General features: G+C 42.2%; 1 protein-coding gene across 2 annotated transcripts; it reads left to right on the top strand.

Annotated features, from left to right (window-relative positions):
• Positions 1-1,459: 1,459 nt before the first annotated feature.
• TULP3 (TUB like protein 3) lies at positions 1,460-24,388 on the top strand. 2 transcript variants are annotated; one of them, XR_014567964.1, is made up of 12 exons: positions 1,461-1,586; positions 4,114-4,165; positions 4,539-4,701; positions 8,609-8,785; positions 10,815-10,945; positions 11,323-11,520; positions 14,927-15,039; positions 16,118-16,232; positions 18,792-18,890; positions 19,595-19,766; positions 21,438-22,155; positions 22,194-24,388. XR_014567964.1 is itself a non-coding variant. In XM_083754765.1 (11 exons), the coding sequence occupies exons 1-11, from the start codon at positions 1,543-1,545 to the stop codon at positions 21,569-21,571; spliced, it is 1,398 nt and encodes a 465-aa protein (XP_083610891.1). In that variant the 5' UTR covers positions 1,460-1,542; the 3' UTR covers positions 21,572-24,388. The 2 variants fall into 2 exon arrangements, 1 of the variants encoding a protein (XP_083610891.1); XM_083754765.1 differs by having other exon boundaries at positions 1,460-1,586; positions 21,438-24,388.
• Positions 24,389-24,452: the final 64 nt, after the last annotated feature.

The following is a 24,452-nucleotide window of genomic DNA, read 5'->3' as shown; positions in this document are numbered from 1 at the left end:
ACACCATCAGAGCACTCCTGACATATGGTTAAAGACCTCCAAAGGAGGAGACTCCACCACACTCCTTGGCAGCAAATTCCACTGTCGAACAGCTCTTACTGTCAGGAAGTTCTTCCTAATGTTTAGGTGGAATATTCTTTCTTGTAGTTTGGATCCATTGCTCCATGTCTGCTTCTCTGGAGCAGCAGAAAACAACCTTTCTCCCTCCTCTATGCGACATCCTTTTATATATTTGAACATGGCTATCATATCACCCCTTAACCTCCTCTTCTCCAGGCTAAACATGCCCTGCTCCCTTAGCCGTTCCTCATAAGGCATCGTTTCCAGGCCTTTGACCATTTTGGTTGCTCTCCTCTGGACACGTTCCAGTTTGTCAGTGTCCTTCTTGAACTGTGGTGCCCAGAACTGGACACAGTACTCCAGGCGAGGTCTGACCAGAGCAGAATACAGTGGCACTATTACTTCCCTTGATCTAGATGCTATACTCCTATTGATGCAGCCCAGAATTGCATTGGCTTTTTTAGCTGCCGCGTCACACTGTTGGCTCATGTCAAGTTTGTGGTCAACCAAGACTCCTAGATCCTTTTCACATGTACTGCTCTCAAGCCAGGTGTCACCCATCTTCTATTTGTGCCTCTCATTTTTTTTTTTTTTTTGCCCAAGTGCAATACTTTACATTTCTCCCTGTTAAAATTCATCTTGTTTGTTTTGGCCCAGTTCTCTAACCTGTCAAGGTCTGTTGACCCTGAGCTGTGGATTCCAGATTTTTGCAGGAATGGGTAACTTAGAAGCATTTTAAATAAGCACATACAGCCTGAATCAGACTTAAAAGTGTCACAGAGGGCTAATGGGCTGTGTGCCGATAAATTATTCCCTTCCAGCTTATTCACCACTACGTCTTTCCAGAATGTGGAATAAGGTGTAGGGATATTCGGCATCCTGGGACCTCTCGGCTTATCGAGAAGGAAAATGCCATCAGAATTAGGACTAATGAACTCCAGAGATACAGCAAATGGTCGGAGCGTGCACGAAGTCCAGCTTTCTAGCTTGGCCCTGGCTTCACGCGGGGAGACGGGTGTGAGGAAATGGTCTGCGCTACAGCAGCCCTGCAGTGGAGTCCACCATTTGCGCTGAAGCTTGGGACGGCCAATACGGAATGCTCCCCGGGGCCACCACTGAGGCGCCTCCGAGCCTGGCAAGCGAAGGGCGTTTTGCAGCCGAAGGCAGGATTTTGTTCGGAAGCAGCAGCAGCAGCGCCACCACTGCGGACGCCCCACTCCAGGCTGCCTGTCACGAAACCCCGGAACGCCACCCCCCCCCCCGCCTCCCGCTCCCACCACAGCGGCCCCTCAAAAGAAACGGCGCCTGCGCGGCCTCAGTGCCCGCCTCCCCTCGCGCGGCTGCCAATGAGAGCGCACGGTACTCGGAGTCCTCGCCCAATGGCGCGAAGCTTCAGTGCCGGGCTCGGTTGCTAAGGAAGGAGGGCGGTTGCTGGGGAGCGGCGGCGGCCTCACCTCTTGGGGTTCCCATGGTGATGACAGGATGGCGAGCGGCAGCGGGCTGATTTGCCCCAGCGCTGGGGCCAGGTAAGGCGGCCGCCCTTGCTGCCACCCGCCGCCCTCCTCGCCACGTATCCCGGAGGGGAGGCGGCCGCCGGCTCAGGCGTCGGCCTCGCTCCCACCCCCCCGTCCCCCTGGGCCGGGCTTGACCCCCCCCCCGGCTGCCTCAGCGCCGCCCGCCCTGACTGCGCCCCTGCCGCTTTTTGGCTGTTGCACCTATTTGTTAGATTTAAGGGGAAGTCTCCGAATGGGTGGGGTGGTTGTTCCCCATAAGGATTTGGGGAGAGTACGTAAACATCGCGAGGCGTTATTTTATTTTTTCAGCCTCTCTTAAGGGCGAAAGTAAGTAAGCCTCGAAAATGAAAACGTGCGCCACTAACTCAGCGCGCAACTGGTCGCTCGGGAAGTCCAAAGCGTCCCCCCTTCCGCGCAGCCTCCGATTCCCCCTCTTTCAGCGAAGCGCGGAGATCCCCCGTTCTTTGACAATCCGAACAGGGGAGCTGCATCAATTGCACGGGGAATTTCCAGATTCAGGGAGTGGGAAGTGTGCGGCAAGAGAAGGAGAAGGAAGGGCGCATGGACAAGGGGGAGTTAGGGGAGGCGCAAGCAGGGTTCACAGCCCCCCTTGAGCCGAGGGGTGGACACATGGGGGTAGCCAGAATTAATTTTAGGGGGGCAGGCATTGTTGGGGGGGGGGAGAACCCAGTTATCTGTGACACATTTGGTCAGTTAACTATATTTATTTGCTTGATTTGGGGGGGGGTGTAACTGCCCCCCTGCACCCTCCTGGCTACACCCATGCCAGGGCTGGCCCAATACATTTTGGCATTTGAGGTGAAACACAAAAGGGTGCTCCCCTACTAATTCACATTAGGAACACGGAGGAATAAAGATCTACATTGTGATCTGCTGCCCTGAAGGTCTTGCTGCCAGAGGCCTCGCTTTGCCTAATGGGTAGCCTGGCCCTGGCCCTAATTTTCTCTTTGTATAATCCCAGTTTCCAACATTCTGCTGTGCCTGGATGGGATCAAACACCAGAATTCAGGATAGAAATATAAATGTGGGATCAGGCTAGATTCTTTTTGGTTGTTGCTGCCTGGGAGCAGCTTTAACCATTGACCTAACAGTGTACCTCTTTTTGGCTCATTTTCTCCCATACATGTGGTGATAGCAATACTGTTTTCTGTAGTGAATGGGCTTTTGCACTCTCAAAGGCATGCTGTGACAGTTTTGCCAGGCATTTCAAGGCTAGAATCCCACAGATCAGACAGAATTTAGATGCCACAGTTAGACTTGTTCTAATAGATGTCCAGAGCAAATTCTAGTGCAGCTGTAATGGATCTGTTTTGGTTGTTATGGCCTCAGGATGTGCATAAGCTGATGGAAGGAGTTTGGCTTGTTGGCTGGTTGCTCATTCCCCGTCCTCCTTTGGATCTAGCTGAGAGGGAATGACTGGATGGATCCAGGAAGTGATTAATGTATCATGGGGGAGGTGCCTTGAAGGAGGCAGGGATGTGCCTTCTCCTCAAGCAGCCCTCCGTCGACCCAGAAGTGCTGAACAACTGTCACCAAGTTGCAAATATCATTTTCTTGGGAAAGGTGCTGACAAGGCTGGTGGCATGCAGGCTGCAGGCATGCTTATAGGAAAGTGATTAGAGAAGTTTCAGTCTGTCTTCAGGTGTGGTCATGGCACTGAAACTTTTGTTGGGAATGGAATGGGGGAGTGTGACCGTTCTGCATGCTTTCCTGTGGCTTTTGAAACCATTGACCACTGTGTTTTCCTGGGGGAGCTCTGTGACTTAGGGTTTGGGGGCACTGCTTTATGTTGACAGAAATTGAGTGCTTAGGGGGTTGCTGAAAGCAGTAAATTTGATATAATTTGGATGCTTTCTTGTGTAAACACAGGTGGTGGTCACTCAGTTCTAGAATTTAAACAACTCACCAGAGATAGTATTATTTGGCTGTAGTATATTTATTTGCCATGCAAGTATGGTATTGCTGTGCCCTGTTTGTATTGTTTGTTCTGTTCTATGTGTTATGTAAAAGCTTCAATGAAAATCAGAATTTCAAAAGTTGTGCATAATGGTGAAACCATTAGGTCTTAGATACTAGAACAAAAACTTGGGTTGTTCATCCTACACTTGCATTAGTATGTTTGTGCTTGTTTCTGGGGAAACTTCAAAAGAATAAGAATAATTCTTATCATTTTTAAGCACGTGCTTTGCAATCTTATAGGGTATGTTAGTGTCATCTCCATATTGAATGTGAGGTTGGGTGAGCAGAAGGAAAATGGCTTAAGAAAGTTTGTGGCTAAGATGAAATTTGATCTAATACTGTTGAGGTTTGCACACTAATTACAGTACAGTATTTAATTTTTACTGCTGGTGCTCAAACGCTGATGAAGGGTGGACTTAGAAATATAATTAATCAGTCAAAAATCTGATATATATGCTGCATATGTTGACAGATTTTGACTCTCTTTCCTGAACTATTTGTTACAACCACATTACTGCATGAACAGAAGTGCTAATACTTCATTTCTCATCTTTCTCAGTGGCTTTGAGGATGAAGCTTTGAAACTTCGTCAGCTGAAACTGGAGAACCAGGTAATCAAAACCACAAGGCAGTACCTGACAGGTATTGTAGTAGTGAAAATGAGTAATTGATTATCTCATGAATTTGGATCTTGCAACAAGCTCATCTAGTTACACCATGTTCTTTATTTTTGTAAATTCAGATAATTTGAGCAGGGTAAGGTAGAGTAAAATGTTTGTTTAAACTTGTATCATTAGTCAAAAGACTTTATTATATGGCTCTTTGTAAATTAAATAATTTATAGCCCCAGATGAAATTTGTTTGTTTAAACTTGTATGATTAGTCAAAAGTACTTTAAAGTACCGCATTGGGCATTACATATAACGTTGCAGGAATTCCTAAGATCTATTGCTGAGGCTAATAAATGAGCGTATTCCTTGACAGAGAGCTCTTCTGGAAAAGAAACAGAGGAAGAAGCGTCTTGAACCCTTGATGGTGCAGCCAAATCCAGAAGCAAAGTTGCATAAGGTGAAGCTCAAAGGGTCTGAGGAGCAGAGCCCTTTAGTGGGACCCCATGTGCCTGTTTGCAGTGATGTTCACCTCCATGGTAAGTGAAGTCTTTGTAATTATTAAACGTTCTTTTACTTTCAGTAATCCCCTGAAATAAGCACTATCAAATTCATGAGAAGTTGGCACTCTAAAATATTAAGTACTGTATTTACAGATGTGCTTGTCAATACTGTAGCAAAATGTATAGCTAACTTTGTCACGGTTGAAACAGACATGTTGAAACAAACTAAGCTGCTATACAAAATGCAACTCTCCCTGGAGTTTACAGCAGGTGTTATGTGAGGAATTCCAATTGTATACAGTGGTATCTTGGTTTACAAACTTAATCCGTTCCAGGAATCCGTTCTTAAACCAAGGCGCGCTTTCCCATAGCAGCGGGGGACTCAATTTACAAATGGAACACACTCATCAGGAAGCGGAACATGTTCTTATTCCAAGGCAAAGTTCACAAACCAAAACACCTACTTCTGGGTTTGCAGTGTTCTTAATCCAAGTTGTTCATAAACTAAGCTGTTCTTAAACCAAGGTACCACAGTATTCTGTTTAAAAAGCATTCAAAATGGTGCATCAACATTAGTGTTCTGTGTCAATTTTTTTTATTACTTCAAACAGTATGGATGAAATTAGGTTATACAAACACCAGCCATTATTTGCTGTTGTGTCCATGTTTTCCATAGAATAATTGAATGTAGAATCAATAATTTTTGTAATCAAAGTATACAAATGTGATAACAGTTGATGGATGATTCTTCTTCCCCTTACTACTTATGTGCTATAGATAATGCTTCTCTATTGACAGACAAGACAACAGAAGGGGGTAGAGGAACATATAGTAGATCGTACCAGTGTGCATCATGGACATCACACTGGACACATGGTTATGAGTGTAGTCAGGTAAGAGACATATATAGGCAAGTTATCTACACTGTAGGGCAAGGTGATATTTAGGGAGGGGAAAATAAATAATAATAATAATAATAATAATAATAATAATAATAATAATAACAATAATTTATTTATACCCCACCCATCTGGCTGGGTTTCCCCAGCCACTCAGGGCGGGTCCCAACAGAATATTAAACAGAATAAAACATCAAACATTAAAAACTTCCCTAAACAGGGCTGCCTTCAGATGTCTTCTAAAAGTTGTATAGTTATTTATCTCTTTGACATCTGATGGGAGGGGGTTCCACAGGGCAGGCACCACCACCTAGAAGGCCCTCTGCCTGGTTCTCTGTAACCTCACTTCTTGCAGTGCGGGAACTGCTAGAAGACCTTTGTAGCTGGACCTCAGTGTCCAGGCTGAATGATGGGGGTGGAGACGCTCCTTCAGGTATATTGGGCCGAAGCTATTAAATATAGTTTATATTTTATAACACAGCATATGGATCGCTCTTATCCAGTCATTGCTTGAGAAGTCATTGGTTCACAAATGTAGGTGGTTGTGTACTTTGGATAGCTTGAGTTCTGTTTGTTAGAGGACTATCTGGGCAAGATCAGTTGCCGTAACTTTAGGTGATTATGCATTCTAACAACATGGTTTCCTTTTGGAGATTCCAGTGCTCCAACAGGGAAGGTATGACAGGATACAGTAACCTCTGAAAAGCAGGGCAAGTAAGAAATATTTATGTTGTTGGTGGGCAGGGTTCAGTGACGTTGAAGGTACTTAAAACATTTGTAATTGTATTCTTCTTTTGTCACCATGGTGGTAGAGCTAAGTGGCCATCTGGACTAGGGGAAACAAAGAGGGATGTATATTTAGTACAGTCAATAGACCAACAATAAAAAAGCATACAGTATACAAGAATCTTAGAGCAAAACCGTGCAGTGTAAAAACAATAATATAAAACTGCAGTATTCTTGAGTGCAAGCTCAGAGAACAATATTATGGGGTGATAGTATATAGTAAATCTAACTGAGGAACTATTGTGTGCTTTTGAATAACCTCCAAGTTTCCCAGAGAGATTTGACCCACTTGATTTTCCCTTTCAACTTTTTTTATACCACCCCCCCCCCCCCCAGTTACTGGGAGTTTCCACTTTTGAAGTAAAATGTGGCTGTGTTAGATTTTCATTGCAACTGCCTATCTACGTATATTTCAGATTTGATGGTTTTATCAATGTGCATGATTTTCACAGAGAGACAAATAGCTCAATGTAAAGATTACAGAATAGATGATATCCTCTTAAAATAAATTTACATTTTAAGAAAACAACAACAACCATGAATAGAACAGCACTTCTGAAACCTGTTTGAGACAACAAACTCAGAATCACAGAATTGTAGAGTTGGAAGGGACCCGCAAGAGTCATCTACTGCAATCCTCCACAATGCAGGAATCACAGCTAAAGAATCCCTGGCAGATGGCGATCCAAGCTCTATTAAAAAACTTCCAGTGAAATGAACTTACTGTGAAATAAACCAGAGAAGGAGGTTGAGGGGAGTCCAGGGGGAATGGGGAAATTTTGAAATTGTGAATAATAATAATTGTTATGATGTAATATTGGAAAAAATGGAAAGTTGAATAAAATTTATATTATATAAAAAAGTAGAGTCCACCACCTTCCAAGATACAGTGGTGCCCCGCAAGACGAATGCCTCGCAAGACGGAAAACTCGCTAGAAGAAAGGGTTTTCCGTTTTGGAGGTGCTTCGCAAAACGAATTTCCTATGGGCTTGCTTCGCAAGACGAAAATGTCTTGCGAGTTCCTGCCGGGTTTCTTTCCTCCCCCCCCCTTTTCCCCAAGCCGCTAAGCCGCTGATCCGCTAAGCCGCTTATCAGCTGATCCGCTAAGCCGCTTATCAGCTGATCCGCTAAGCGGCTTAACAGCTGATCCGCTAAGCCGCTTAACAGCTGATCCGCTAAGTCGCTTAACAGCTGATCCGCTAAGTCGCTTATCAGCTGATCCGCTAAGCCCGCTAAGCCGCTAATAGCACTAAGCCGCTAATGGGCTTGCTTCACAAGACGAAAAAACCGCAAGACGAAGAGACTCGTGGAACGGATTCTTTTCGTCTTGCGAGGCACCACTGTAGTCTATTGAACAGTTCTTACTGTCAGAAAGTTCTTCCTAATGTTTAGTCGGAATCTCCCTTCTTGTAACATGAATCCATTGCTTTGGGTCCTACCCTCCGGAGCAAGCTTTATCTCTCTTTCATGTGACAGGCCTTGAGATATTTGAAGATGGCTAACATATCTCCTTTCAGTCTCCTCTGTTCCAGACTAAATATACCCAGCTCCTTCAGCTGTTCCTCATAAGGCTTCGTTTCCAGACCCTTGATCATCTTGTTTGCCTGCCTCTGCACATGTTCCAGCTTGTCAATATCCTTCTTTTCTCAGGGAATTCTCTGGGCAGAACTCTTGCTGCATCACTATCTGATTGCAGCCCTCAGCACTATAGGGTTGATGTTTAAGCTTAGGCGGAGACCTGTTTCAGATAGGTTGCAATGAGCTCTGTGGCCTTTTGGAGCACCTTTCTCACTTCCCTGGTTACTCAGCCTGTCATTCCACCCATATGTAGGGTTGTGCAGAGGCCACACATACACAAAGGGCTGCTTACACATCACTGTGGTTCTTTAAAGTGATAGTGCATGCAGTTGCCCAACCCACCCTCCTTGCCCGCTGCAGGTCCTGTCATCCTGCTCTTGCTCTACTGCTGCTTCCTCTTGCTGCTGTCCTTCTGAAGTGGTTGGCAGGATAGGAGCCACATCCTTTTGAGTGTGCCCTGTAGGCATGGGCTGCCCAACTAAACTCTTGCCTTCCTCTGGAAAAATTCTGAGTTTAGCTGCAGAACTCCATAGATGTGACTAAACAAATGACCACTTGGCAAACCACAATTTTTCCAGAATACTCCAGTATGCTTCCATAATGGCATCTAGACTACCTGTGTAATTAGAAAATAACTGTACACCATATGCTTCAACAATGCATTTCACTCTGGTTTGTAGGCTTTGATGGTCCAGCTATCTTCCTGAAACCAGGGATTCAGGAGTTGGGGCCTAAACTCCAGATAATTTCACTTGGATCATCCTCAACAGAAGATGACAGTGAGCCAAAAAAGACTGAGGAAAGTACAATAGATAAAGCTTCCAATGTGAATCTGCAAGACTTTCTGCAGAAACGAGGTAAGAAATTGATCTAAAGAGCTGGTTCATGAACACTAAGCCCAAGGTATGGCTTAGCACAAATGACTTTTTTTTCCCAAAGAGGTGAGAGTTTATTATTTATGTTGTGAAGCACCCTGTGATCTTTGGGTGAAGAGTGGTGTACAAATTTAATAAATAATAACATGGATTATGCAGAATTGGACAAAATGACTGGGAAAATTAGATATCAAAAGGATCACAAGTTCATCGAGGACTGGGGAAAGTTTACGGATTATCTGAAAAACATATGTGATGCACAGACAACGTTAGTCGGTTTTAAAGAGGCTTTGTGATTGTTAAAGATGTATTGTAAAAAGAAACTGAGACGAAAGGATAGTTTTAACTGGCAATACAAGACATGGAAAATGCGTAATGAATAGAAAATATGGATGATTGGTGGAGGAGCTGGTGGAAGTACAAAAATTGGAAATTTGAGAACAGGATTGTGCTGATTAGTTTGTAAAAGAAAATTTAATTAAAAATTATTTTTAAAAAACAACAAATTTAATAAATAATAACAAATAAATAATTATATTGTATCAAGCAAATACATAAATCCATGCACATCTAAGATGTTTTAAGGAGCAAGGCAAAAGGTTTTTAAAATTACACACAAAATGCAATGGGTACTTACAGTGTAAGGAACAGTCGTGCAATGACCGGTTGCTTCTCTCCCCACAGCATCTCCTTCAGGCTGCTCTTCTGCTGCTGATGCCTATATCTGCTGCATGCTTAGGTTCCTTCCATACCCTAACTTCCAGAATTACCAAAACTTCCTTTAAAAATTGCATGAACCATGATGGAAATGGAAGGGTTAAACAATTCATTGACAATGAAAGTGTGTTAGAATGTTGGGCAGGGAGAAGATGAATGTGTGACTACTATATTTACTTTCAGTTTATGGCTCCAGCAGAGTAGTTCCCATTTTGTATTCAAATTCTGAGAATTTATTCTAAAACACTCCCCAGCCCACTTCTCCACTTTCTCACACTTATTTTACTTTCTCATTATGGAAAAGATTGGTAGTAAGTGGGTTTGTTTGCCTCATAATGTAATATTTTTTACTGTCGATTTTTCAAAATGCCAATTTAGAAAAAGGGGTTTTAGCATCAGTAAGTTCTTTCTGAGGCATATGTAAAAACCTCTTACAGTGGTACCTCACAAGACGAAATTAATTCGTTCTGCGAGTTTTTTCGTCTTGCGAAGCACGGATTCCCTGGGTATTAACGGTTTTAAGAAAAAGGAAACAAACTTGCAAGACGTTTTCGTCTTGCGAAGCAAGCCCATAGGGAAATTCGTCTTGCGAAGCAACTCAAAAAACGAAAAACTCTTTCGTCTTGCGAGTTTTTCGTCTTACGAGGCATTCGTCTTGCGAGGTACCACTGTATTTGTAATTTGAACATTCTGGAATAGCAAAATTTGTTCCATCTACTGTATGTGACAGCCTTTCAAGTATTTGAAGATGACCATCACATTGCCTCTTAATTGTCTCTTTTCCAGACTAAACATACTTGACTCCTCCCCACCCCCACACAACTTGGTCTCCAGGCCTCTCAGAACTGGATATGGTATTCTGAGGCCAGGACTGACCAAAGCAGAAGAAAGATTCTGTCTTGTGATCTGTTGATACATCCTGAAATTGCATTCATCTTTTTAGTTGCCACGTTATGCTGTTGACTGATGTTTCACTTGTGGTCTACTAAAACCCCTAAGATCTTTCTCATATTTTATGGAGGAAGTGGACTGTGTAGCAAATAAAAATATTGCATATAGATGATTAGAGAATTATGGAGTTAAATTGTTACTGACTCATAGCCTGTCTGGAAAAATAAGTTGGAAGGTGTTACAAATTAATTAGGGAAGTTTGGGATGGATTAGTCATGTTGCTATTTCATATATGATGAACCTATTGCAATTTAAATTTAGGGACAATAGCGGGAGAGATATCTGCTATATGGTTCCTTCTACATTAACATAAAATAACCTCCTTGTTCTGGCATTTTGATAGGTATTTCTGGCAGTATGAATTTTGATGAGGAAGACACTGAGGAAGAAGAAACCAAGGAACAGTCAGGATCTCCTTCGCCCTGTTTAGACTCTCAGAGGCCTGCTTCTGCAAACAGCCAGACGTCTGCTACGGTATGCAGTCTATTCTCCCAGTGAAAAATGTAAAAAAGAAAGCTTGTGACTGCTAGAGTCTGCATCAGCACCAACATTGCCAGATTCAACTTGTGAAGTCTTCCCAGACTCCTTACCCTCATGTTTTAAAAGGGGACTTAACTGGAGACTTTACTTTATCTTGAATGCCATTATCATTATTGCTTTTATGTTTACTCCTGAAGTTGTTATTATTGCAAGTCTTGCACTTTCCTCCTCTGCTCCTGTTCCCATGTTGAACCATTATAAATTCTGGAAGGTGCCTTGTTGATCGTTCCAATACTAGACAATATACCTTTATTCTCCTTAAATTTGTGTGTTGTGGGAGCACTCTGACCTGACCTTGTTTTATCTTACAGGAAATGGGTGCTTCCTGCGTGGCACTTTCTCAGACAGATGCAGAGCTGGGAGAAGTGGGAAACCTGGAGGAGTTTGTACTACGCCCAGCTCCTCGTGGCATTACCGTGAAATGTCGAATTACTAGAGATAAGAAGGGAATGGATCGAGGCCTCTTTCCTACTTACTACATGCACCTAGAGCGGGATGACAACAGAAAGGTACTGTGTTTAACCAAATAAGGTTGTAGTGAATGTATTGGATGTATTGTAAAACCAAAAAAGTTCAACCTCCCCCCCGCCCCCGTAAGAATTAAAGCCATACAGAGTGTACGGTATATTTATTTTTACTTTTTTGTTTTCTGTAATGCTTTTAAAGGACCTAAATTGTTCTCAACATTTATGCATTAGAAAGTTAAGAGAGTCCCTGCATGAAGGCTCACAATTTAATGGACACAATTTTTAAAGGGGGCAAAGGGAATGAGAGGGAAGTGGGCAGCCCCACAGCCTTAAATCCACAGCTTAAGTCCTTAAAACGACAATTCTGACTCGTGAGGGGAGGGGATTCTTGTTTAATCACATAAGGAAAGAAAGGAAAGTTTTAAGCATGTTTTAAGCAGAGCGTGGAATGTATAAGAGCTTTGGAATGACACAGTTAAAAATGCCGTCGCCATATTGGGAAGTTCTGTCGGAGGTCTTGAGTCTGGGAGGAGAAAGAGAGAAATAGAGCTGTTTATATATTGTGGGTGAAACTCCTCAGAGGGACTTAAGAGTGACAGTTTTACGAGCTCAATGATGGAAAGAGCGATGTTATCTATGAAGGTGATGATATATGGAAACCATCTCGATTTGAGGATTGGAAGAACGGAAAATTCACACAGGATTATTATTGGTGTTTATCGGCTTAAAGAGACTATCAGAAGAGATCATAAAGAAAAAAGAGAAAATATATGAACAAGATGTGATGTGGAAACAGCAAGATAAGACTGGATAGAATTACGAACTCTGTTTGGACTGATTTGGAGTGATTTGGACATTAATGCAGTAGCAAGAAGATGATCAGAATCCCCCTTCGGATCTTGAAATATGGGTCCCCCCAACAAAATTTAAAATTCGGCTTTGTAATTCGGAATTTATGTGATGTGATTTAATTTGATTTGATTGGCCGGTTAATAAAAATTATTAAAAAAGAGAGAGAGGGGGGGGGGGAAGTGGGCAGCAAACATGGGAGCAAATGCTCCTTCAGTAGCCAGCTGATAGGGCCAAGCTGGTCTCCATGCCCTCATGATCTCCCTGCGAGACTGAGGGCACAGCTTCCCAGTGGCTCACAGTGCCTTGTCTAGTGCCTGTGTGTGCCTCCATCTGGTTCTGCAGTCCTAGGGCAACCATCCAAATACTATTTATAAATGCTATCTTAATGATCAAAAGAAGTAATAAAACATTACAAAAAAGCACTCACCTTTGTATTTAAGTGCACACACACATGATACATACTGAAAGAAATCAAGGTCCAGAGAGCTTATTTACTAGTTGAAATAAATTCATCAACTGAACATGATACTTGTCAACACTTCTCAGAATCTCAGTAGCAAGCTTGTCTGTTAGCATGATTTTCACTGGACGTTTACTTGTATGAGACCCATCAAATTAGCACTCATAAAAATAATAGAGAGGTTGACTACAGTGGTACCTCGGGTTACAGACGCTTCAGGTTACAAGCGCTTCAGGTTACAAACTCTGCTATCCCAGAAATAGTAACTCGGGTTAAGAACTTAGCTTCAGGATGAGGACATAAATCACTTAGCGGCAGCAGCAGGAGGCCCTATTAGCTAAAGTGGTACCTCAGGTTAAGAACAGTTTCAGGTTAAGAACAGACCTCTAGAACAAATTAAGTTCTTAACCCGAGGTACCACTGTATATCCTTCAAGAAACAAATAACAAATTCCCTGTTAATAAATAGCAACCAACAATGCTAACACAGACCTATCGTAACAATAAAAAAAATAGATTTCTAGTTAGCAGCAGTAACAAGTTTTCAAAGTTTTGCTGCTGGCATACATTGCACACCTCTCATAACTTATTAAGTTAGTTTGGTTCGCATTAAACCAGGGGCTCTCAGTCTTTGTACCTCCAGGGTCCACTGGAGAGGGCTGTTACAAAAAGACAGCTGGTGGGGACAGAGCCAATCACAAAATGGTGGTGTGGGTTTTATGATCCCCAGATTCTGTGTTCTTTACAGAACCCGTTTCCCCCTCCCTGGCAGTGAAAGTACACGAAAAATGGATTAAACCAACCATATGCTACCTTCTATGACACCCCAGATCAGCCGCCTCACCCTACCTAATGGTGGACCCCTTGCATCAGTTCGTTTTAACACAACACTGGAAATTCCACCACAGTTCTTCTCCATTGTGTGGCTTGGTTCTTTAGGTAGTTTCAGTTTTTTTAAAATAAGTCTAGTGAATAGTGTATTGTGCTGACAACTTCAGGAAGTGGGTGAGTGGTGTTTTTTAGAAACAAAACCCAAAGGACTTAAGCTGCTGACTGCTTTGCATCAACATTGACACTACAACCAGCCAAGTGAAGAGAGGAAGAAGACAGCCCAAGCTATTGTTTTATGTGGAAGCCCTTCCTGCTGTCAGAGCACTCCAGGCTAGGTTACCAGCAGCTGCTATCATCCCCCCCACTCCAGGTAGACAGGTGGAGGCCTCCACCAGTTCCTGGACTCCGTGACTGAGTCACTTCCCTTGTTGATCCAAATCCTAGTCCAAATCCTAGCTAGTTGCCTTTGCTTGTGTAGTTCCTTGAGCTGAAGAACAAGGAGGATTTTCATCAACAGGGTAGCTGCAACCTGCCTGACATCTAGCATGGAGCAGGACGATCCATGATCCCTCACTATCTTCTCTTCATTGTCCTCTTCACCGTTTCCCTCAGCCGCCGCTGGAGCAGTCCTCCTGAAGGTTTTTCAACAGCTGCTGGCTTCAGGAACCACTAGAAACAGCATGTTCCCCAACGTCAGTATTACTAACATTTCCATCACCAGTGGCACCAGTCATGTGATTCAGCAGATGCGAACATCTACTTCCGTTCCCCCGTAGCACAAATTTTCAGTAATGACGAATTCTGCAGGAGCAGCAGGCAATAGTGAAGAGGAGATGACAAGGGATCGTGGCTTGTCCTCCTCCATAATGACCTCAGGGCTGGGCTAACAGAAGCAAGCAGCAGCTGAGGCTGGCGGAAGCTGTGTGATTGGTAAGGATGCTTGATGAGTCTAATCTGGCCACTTGCTGTCCTTTGCCTCCATTGTCTCCTTTCCCCCTTCCCCTTATTTCAGCTTCTCCCTCTTCAGCTGCCTCCTCCTCCTCTTCATCTAGTTCAGCTGCAGTGGCAAGAGGACAGAGAAGAAAGCCAGCTTGTACGAGGGTACATGCCCAGCCTTCCTGAAGGAAGGAGTGGGTAGGTAGACAGAGGCCAGGGACTGCCAAGCCCATCTCAAACTAGGGCATGGCCCACCATGTGAGAAGTGGTGCTCTAGAGAAATTGCTTTAAAATACATAATTACTATGCTCTCTTGAAATATTCTCTCTCCCTTCACTCCTTACCTTCTTTAAAATGTTTATATGTCTAGATATTCCTTCTTGCGGGGAGAAAAAGGAAAAAGAGCAAAACATCGAATTACCTCATTTCAATTGATCCAACAGATCTGTCCAGGGAAGGAGAAAGCTTTATTGGGAAACTCAGGTGAGACTCTCAAAGTGATGTGACTTATACTGGGATCATCTCGCCCCGTACTGTCTACTTTAACTAGTAGCAGCTCTCCAAGGTCAGGCCCTTTTCATCCTTGCTACTTAAGATCTGTTTGAACTTGAGATGCCTGGGATTGAACCTAGAATCTTCCATACGAAAAGCTTTGTCACTGAGAGCTGTGGCCCCTCCCCCGATGTTCAGTGAGGTAGTGGGGGCTTGCTATGATATGTTTTGTATCTTGCTCCCACAACAAAAAACCTCAGCTGATCCAACACATATCCAGCTGATTTGTAGGCTGGATACTTTTGTGCTTTTCCTTCATTGTGTGACTTTCTGTGGCATAATTCCTTATATAGTGAGAATCACAACCTGGTGCTTAGGCAATACTGGGCTAGATGGATCAATTACGTATGTTCATGTATGTCAGGGGTGGGTAATGTACAACCCTTCAGTCATTGCCGGGCTATAAATCCCATCACCCTTGAACTTTGGAAGCTGGAAGTCCAGGTTGATGTGCCCCTGCAGATGTTGTAGTCAAGGATGATGGGAGTTGTAGTTCAACAGCAACATCCAGAGGGCCAAAAGATCCCCCAGTGGTGGCTGGTTCCCATGGGGGCCAGACACCACTGGTCTGGAGGCTAGGACCCAAACCAATGGCTTCAAGTTGCAAGAAAGGAGATTCTGACTAAACACTAGGAATAACTTTATGATGGTAAGAGCTGTTAAACAGTGAACTGGCCCAACTCGCGAGGTTGTGGACTCTCCTTCCTTGGAGGTTTTTAAGCAGAGGTTGGATGGCCAGGGATGCTTTGGTTAAGATTCATGCATTGCAGCAGGTTGGACTAGATCACCTTTGGAGTCCTTTCCAACTCTACAATTCTATGATATAGTTGAAGAAGGGCACTGAAGACCAAAACGCTCAGAATCCAGAAAAATGTGGTGGTGGATTTGCATAGTTTTTACATTTCCTGGGCAAACTAAGGCAAGCTTTGGGGAAAGAGGATGATAAAATGTCAGATGTGTTTTAAGGAGAAAGGAAATTTTCCAACTCACTTGTATTCTCTAATTCTAGATCTAATCTTATGGGGACTAAATTTACTGTTTACGATCATGGGGTTAGTCCAGTCAAAGCACAGGGACTGGTGGAAAAAGCTCACACCCGGCATGAGCTGGCTGCAATCTGTTACGTAAGTAACTTACTACTGGGGCAGAGTGAGGGAGAAGAATTGTGTTTTTTCACGCTAACCTGTATTGGAAGGACAAAAGAGAACCTGCAAGGTGCAGCCTTGACTTACTCTAGGCTTTAATCCTGACTGGTTTGAAAATTGAAGCATTCTAAAATGTATTTTACCCACAGATAATCTAGGAAACATTTATTGCTTTGTTCATAAATCTTTGTTGCAACAATTTTATCTGCCTTTCTACATGCAAGATGGCTATATGGCATAACTATCATAGACTGGTTGGATGTAGAGGAATGATGGGAGGAACCAGCTGGGGAATGGTGGTGGGATGACAGTGAGAGAACTGGGTGGAGGTGTTGGAAGCTGAAGAGGTAACAGGGCTTAGTGGGCAGGGGGAGTCTGTGGCAGAGAGAAGTCCAGAACTGGACAGAAGCTGAAGCAGAAGAGAAGGGAGGCCAAGAGGCAGAGATGAGTCTGGCTGCTGAAGAGACATGAGTGTCTCTCCCTCCTTCTGCAACAAGGTCTCCTCTCCTCCTGGATCTCCCAGAACTAGGAGAGGCATGAAGAGGGAGGGCGGAGGAGAAGTTAGCTTCACACAGGCACAATCTCAAGATTGCTTGGGGGGAAACCCTGAAGAGGAGAGAACTTAGGCAGCTGTGGGGAGATGAGGACCTTCAATCTCAGCAGCTCTTGGGGGCAAGACCTGCCAGAGATGAGTTGCTGTCCTCATGAGGCCTGACACTCATGTGCAGATTGTGTTTTTGCTAATAAAGAGTTAACTCCAGCTTGCTCAGTGGGGTTTACCGCTGGATCACTCCTGTCACAAAATTAGTTAAGAAAAAGATGCATAATTATTATAATAAAGTAATTTTCATAGTTACAATTACTGCAATAATACATCTCTGGTAGGATTTATGCAGTATATTTCAACATATGCTAAGCCTATTTCAACACAAAGGTCACCAGTGGTCATCAGAAAAATATGATAAATCTGTTAAAAAATAATAAAATTAAACATTAACAGGGTCAGCACTTCTGTAATAAAAAGCAGCTATACATTTAAAAAAACAAGCTAATATTCACCGATAAGCTTTGACTCCAGCATATAAAACTTCAGAGGAGGAAGAGGGCCAAACTTGCCAAATCTACATTGTTAACAACCGTTCTGAATAAATGAACTATTTTTCAATCATCACTAATGAAAATTATATGAACTTCTACCTTCATAAATCCCAGACCTCAAAATTTACCTGCTCAGGATTAAAAAAAAAGCTTTGCTACAAAGTTGGCCTTGCACCTGCGATTAACTCATCCATGGGTTGATGAGTGCTCATATAGGAAATTAGCCCATTCTCAGGTCCAGTTACTAAAACAAGGTAGATAAGATCACACAGAAGGCAGAGATGAGTAATGGGAGTGAGACACAGTAGCTACTTGCTGTGGAGTATAAGGAACCTGGAGCAAACCTTTGGACTAGTTGCTGTGTTGAGATTCACTTCTAGGCTTGGATACTTCAATGGGAAAGGGGTAAGGTTAAAATAGTAATTTTGCCTGCCAAAATGGTGGCAGGATCCGACTTTTAACTAGAACAGCTGGTATTCTGACCCCAAAGCAACACAAAATTCCACGGCTGTAGGTTCCCTGCATTTTTGTGAACCCATTAAATCTTGGTTCAGAAATAGAAATAGGCAAGCTATTTTCACTCATGTGGGTAAAAATAATGGTGTGCACTCGGGGACACTGTTAGGAGTGAGGACTGAGCCTACCCCTTCATCTCCATCACTCCATCCTTCTTTGTTTTTTTCGGGGCAATGCTAGAGTGAAGTGGAATGTTGGGAACTGGTTTGCCTTTTCCAAGAAAGCATGGCCAGTGTATTTGTCAGACACCATTCTAATCCAATAAAAATTGTATCTTTAAGGTCAGTCTTCTCCTAAAATTTCTTTTTTTAAAAAAAAAAGATATTTATTAAAGTTTAACAATTACAAAAAAGAAGAACAGACAGTAATGATAAAAAAGATTACAATACTTCAAAAATAAAGGAAAATACAATACTAAAAAGAAAAAAGAAAAAAAGAAAAAGAAAAGAGAAAACCCAAAAACAATACAGTTAAACAATAACATTTAAAAACAATAACATCCAGTATTTTCATATCTTTATCTTTCATTTACTTAATTCCATGACTTCCTTGCGCCTCCTTTTTTGTATTTTTAATTCATAATTGTTTCAGCAAATCCTTTCCCTCTTTCTCAGATTTTGTTCCATAATTTATCTTAACGCAATTTAACCTTAAATTTTACACTTTAACCCATTAACAATCCATTTTAACTTAATTCTTTATAACCTTTCTGCTAAGACCATGTGAGTTCATTCCAGCATCTTTCTGACATTCATTAATTTTACAATGTTTTTTAAAATATACTTTAAATTTTTTTCCAATCTTCTTCCATCGACTCTTCTCCCTGGTCTCGGATTCTGCCAGTCATTTCCGCCATTTCCATGTAGTCCATCAGTTTCATCTGCCATTTCTTCTCCTAAAATTTCTACCTCCTTTTTTCAACAGGAAACCAACGTGCTCGGATTCAAGGGACCCAGGAAAATGTCAGTCATTATTCCAGGAATGAATCTCAATCATCAACGGATTCCAATCAGGCCACGAAATGCAAGTTTCTAATTGGGTCATATTCACACTACAGTGAGAAAATGGAGTTTCAGATTTTAGTGATGATAGGAGCAGTCAACAGGCATGCCTTTGAATAACTGAATATTATGCACTTTAGGACACTTTTCACTTAAAAGAATTCTACTGTTCCCCTTAAGAGTTCTGACAGTGTAGTAGAGACGTGTGTGTAGCTTATTCTTGAATCCATAATATTCAGCTAGGTTGTCATAGCCTCTGTCAAATCTTGAGTGTTGTTGCCCATCTGTGGAAGAGCACTTCAGCTGAAAGAGGGAGAGTAGCCACAGTATATAAGAGCATGTTCACAAGTTATATGTTCTGTTTACATGATGCAAGAAAGAGTGATCTTCAGATTTTCTAAACATAAGCTCATTTGGAGTGGAAGGGTAACAGCCTTGGGAACGGAAAGGAATAAGAGGTCTCCTAGAAGACAGCTACACATTTTGCTTTGTAACTTTTCTAAGAGAGCTTAGAGACTTGTTTTGAAAAGCTATTTAAATTTATTGAAAATTGAGTTTGTTCTATATTTGAATGAGAAATAGAATGAAAATAGAATTAAAAAAAAAAAATGAAGTCAAGGACTGTGAAGTTGAAGAGCTATCAGCAGTTTTGCAGACCAAGCCTGATGGAAAGGGGATGGGAAAGGAAACCTGAGGTCTTGTTTTCTTGCTTATTCTGTTGCACAGGAGCATGAGAGTTTGCTGTCAAAATGGCAAAATAAAAACATGGAGAACCTAATTGAATTGCACAACAAAGCTCCAGTATGGAATGATGACACCCAGTCATATGTCTTGAACTTCCATGGGAGGGTCACCCAGGCCTCCGTGAAGAACTTCCAGATCGTCCATGAAAATGACCGTAAGTCTTAAGACATTAATAGCTACAGCAGAAGTTGGAGGGCTAGACTCTCAGTCCAGAACATTAGAAGGTTCGGGGCTGGGAATGCATCCAGAATCTTTCACTAAAGATTGCTGGGTTTGATGGAGAGAAGGCAAATCCCAGAAGTCACATGTTGCTTTCAAAAATCCTTTTGCTACCACCACTGCCATGCTGAATAGGTAGATCTCTGCACCGGCACCCCTCCCCGTCCCTCTAAGCCCGCTTCTCTTGTGCCAATGTTTTTCTTCCAGAAGTCTTACATGCCAAAACAGATGTTGCTCACCCAACTTAAACACTCCTTTCATCCAAGTCTTGCACTTTTAATTGGCTGCAAGCCTTTGTTACCCTCATCTGTTGCTTGGTTTGAATACATTTGAATAGAATGGGGAGATGCTGAAATATTAATGGCCCCAATTTTACAGTGATACCTCTGGTTATGAACTTAATTCGTTCCAGAGGTCCGTTCTTAAGCTGAAAGTCTTCTTATCCTGGGGCACGGTTTTGCTAATGGGGCCTCCGGCACCTCCGGCACACAATTTCCGTTCGCATCCTAGGGCAAAGTTCGTTACCAGGAGCAGCTACTTGCGAGTTAATCTGAAGCGTTCGTAACCAGAAGTGTTCATAACCAGAGGTACCACTGAAGTTGTTTTCAATAGAAATCTTAAAAATATATTTTTATATCAACCTGTATTTTATTAAATTTAGCCTCACAAAGGAGCCAAGGGTAGGAAATACAAAGGTAGGGAAACAATACAATTAAAAATAAAGTTTATTTATTTAAAAAAAAACATGTAAAACAGTCACATACCTTCAGTGCTTTTCAGTATTCAAATGCCATGGTATAGTGTGTTGCTGTCCATTTAAAAAGGGTAGAGTGGGTTTAATTTGATGTTTTATATTTTAGGATTTCTGTTGAGTTTTATTCACTAAAGAAAGGAGTACCGATGATCCATGTTGGGGTTATCAGAAATTAGACTGGGAATATCCTAGTCTTCCTGCCTTCCAGGCAATAGGACTAGGAATACTGTCCACCTATTTACGCTGGCCCTGCCAAGTCTGCAAAGAAAACGGTGAGGCTACTTTCTGCCTCTTTTCTGACTGAGGGCCCACCCATTCTGGCCTTGAGGCCTAGCAACTGGCTTCACCAGCCCAATATTAGGCTAACTAAGCTAGGCAGCACTAGCTTTCTGCAGAGGTACACTGGGGGAGATTCACCCTGTCTTCTCCAGATCTCTCATAGATAATGGCCAGCTCCATGAGGTCATTGTGAGGTGATGGGCATTGCACCAAATTGAAGCATGCAATACCAGTCATTTGTGTACCATCTGCCTGCCCTGCTCCGTTGTCTATCCCTCAGGATGCCTGATAAGATGTTTTGTCAGTTTTGATATAATGGCCAGGAAGAGAAGGACAGTCATTCTGCTATGAGACAAAAAGGTTCCTTTTGGGCTTAAAAAAATATAGGAATGGTGTCTTGAAAATAAGGAAGTGTGGGCCCTAACCAATTGTGAGAAACAATATCTGCCACAGGGTTTGATATGTGCAGATTGGGCAAATAGCAGGTAGGGAATTGCTACGGATAAATGCAATGATTCCATTGTATATGATGCAGCTAGATTATGATTTCTTTCCATTTCTCCCTTTCTCTAGTTGACTACATTGTAATGCAATTTGGCCGTGTGGCGGAAGATGTGTTCACATTGGACTTTAACTACCCCCTGTGCGCCCTTCAGGCATTTGCCGTTGGACTCTCCAGTTTTGATAGCAAACTGGCATGTGAATGACAGACGTAGTACAACAAGACTGCTTCTTGTTTTTCTTCCTGTGCTAACATCTGAGAAGAAAATTGTACTTGGTAATCCTGGGGTGTGTGGGGCAGAAACTAACGGCTAAAATGTCCCCTGAGCTTACCTAGAAGGAAAATGGAGCCCTGATGGCTGACTACATAGAATGCTGTCTTTCTAAGATGTGTTCATTCTTGGAGAAGAATAAGGAAAACGTAATCCTGAGAGGGAGGCTTTTTAGAAAAGAGCCCTGCTCACCCCCAAGCAGCTGAGCATCACTGTGTCTAGGAATTCCTGTTGTTAGAATCATGTTAATGAAACTTTGCTGCCTGTTTTCCTCATGAAATTACTCGTGTCCTTGATGCTAATGCCACTGATACATCTGTGCTCCTGTAACAAGAGATGTCTTGGATGTCTTGCTGCTCTTGCTATTTGACAGTCCTGTTTTCCAGTAAAGTTGGTTGGTTTCCATGTGTTGCTCTGCCGCTTTGCATCTGCTGAAGAGTACTTGTTGTAGAAGTATGTTCTCCAATAAGGTGTGGTTTATTGATCAGCTTGAATAAGGCAAAATTCACCTTGTCAGTGTCTTTCCACAAGGTAATTTTTCATGAAAAGTGAAGAGATGACTTGACATCCATGACATGTCATGCTGATACCAGTAATTGACTGATTGACATGCCATGCTGGTTTCAAGAGCCATATAATGATTTCTAATTTTCTTGTTTCATTCAGTGATAAGCTTTCTTTCTTTTTTTCATTATTAATTGATCTGTTTGTTTTTGAGAAATTATTTAAAAAACACAGCACTCCTGTTGGTAGGCAAGGAAAGCATTTTTTGTGTTAAAGGCAATCTTCCTTGTTTCATATGTAACTGTACCTTCTAAATGTTCAGTTGGGTAAGATGTTCTTTGCCTTTTGGACGTATTTGCTTGAATATGAACATTAAAAACTGATTAAGTGCATGTATATTCTAAGGCAGAAGGAAAGCTGCTATCTCTGCTAGATTAAGCCAAATCTTTATATTCCATGGTTGCCTACAGATTATTGGAACAGGTAAGGCATTAGTGCTTCTTGACCCAAGGGACCTTGATTGCATCTTGGCTCTCAGGGGAAGCTGAGCACCTTCTTAACTACAGTTCATAGAACTGTAGAGTTGGAAGGGGCCCTGAGGGTCATCTAGTCAAACCCTCTGCAATGCAGTTCATTGTGTATCTTGTAGAATTTCTTCTGTAAATTGCCTTCAGGTGTTATGCCCTGTATTTCCAAAGAACATTGGCAGCTGAATAACCCCTGCTGTCTGAAGCTGCTCCTTCCCTTTCTGGTCACCGATTCTGGACTTTCATAGAATGAGTTGGAAGGGATGCCAGGAGTCATCTAGCCCAACCCCCTGCAATGTAGGAATCTCAGCTAAAGCATCCGTGACAGATGGCCACCCAACCTCTGCTTGAAAACCTCCAACGAAGGAGAGTCCACAACCTCCCGAGGGAGACCTTTTCATTAAAATGCAGTTGTGTCTGGTTTGTGTGCCATTAAAATCCCTGTATTAGTAAATACCGTGTTGTCTTCTTTCAAAGCAATGCAGGTTTGCTGAAATGTTTTCTTATAGGTGGAATAAAAACCATCATTATCCATTGTAAATTCTGCACTTTGCTGTAAGTGAACGATTACTCATCACTTTTAGAAAAAGCTGGTGAGTTGCAATTGCCTTCAAGGAAATGTTGCCACTTGTGCACTTGTATAGAACTCAAGGAAGGATGAGAGAGCCATTTCCCAAGAGATCCAGGGCCATGCTCCTCTTTTCCATCTTTATGCATCTTTATGTTTGTCCTTGGAAGCACAAGACCCTGCAGGATGGCATTGGCTGCATTCTGTGCTGGTGAGTCTAGATTGTTACGTTTCCTCAGATGTTTGACTAAAAGACAGGTCCCTCGGTTGTTTCCCCAACTGTATCAGCTGTTAAAGAACATCACTTTTTTAAGGTTTTCACCTTTGTCCATACCACAGCTCAATAATGTTTTTCTGGTGCCAGAAATATTTTTTGTCTAGATGCACATGATCTTGCTACTTGCCTTTAGCCATTTGAATCTTTGGAATACAAACACTACAGACTTAAACTGGCTTTAACAGTCACTTCGTCTCCTCATGAATTAGTTCTATGGGTGAAATAGGAAGAATTATTATACAATCACTAAATAACAAAATTCTTCCTATAATGCATGACAATTAACTAGTATAAAAGTGATACAGGTATGTAGTTTCTGCTGTTTAATTTGGAGCACTTTAAAGTAAGAGACTGTCCCTACCACCACATAAAATGGGGCTGGCTTCATGTGGCCAAACTTGGCTCCTATTTCTAGCAATCAGACTTCTCTGACTTAACCCTGCTGTGATTTCATGCTGTAGTTTGCCTATGGAATTAGGCTACAATCCTAATAAACAAAAATTCTCTGTACTTCCTTGCTTGGAAATCTCTTATGCTGGAATTGGTTGATTCAGATTTTAACCCAGTTGTGGATTTTATTACATTTCTGTTTGAACAAGCAAAAGAATGCAAAGGGTAGGAATCTACACCTTGGTTGCTGTTGCAAATGTAGTGTTATGCTGCACTTTCATTCCTCCTCTGCCTGCCTACATATACTGTAAATGCTTCTCTGCAAAGTCAGTGCAGACTATCAAGAAATAAGGGATCTCTTATTGCTTTGGAACTGTATTTGTTTTGTAGAAGCCTCCACTATGCCTAATCCAAAACTGTATGGTATTGATTATATTTATATTTTTTGTATTCCAATAAAATAATTTATATATTTAAAAATGTGATACTGCTACCAGTATGTTTCTTTTGAATGTTTTGCACTGAGAGTTTTGTACTCTGATTACCACT

Source organism: Podarcis gaigeae (assembly GCF_964106915.1).
Source record: "Podarcis gaigeae genome assembly, chromosome: 9".
Lineage (NCBI taxonomy): Eukaryota > Metazoa > Chordata > Lepidosauria > Squamata > Lacertidae > Podarcis > Podarcis gaigeae.
Note: the sequence above shows the minus strand (reverse complement) of the source record. Positions and strands in the feature narration are given on the sequence as shown.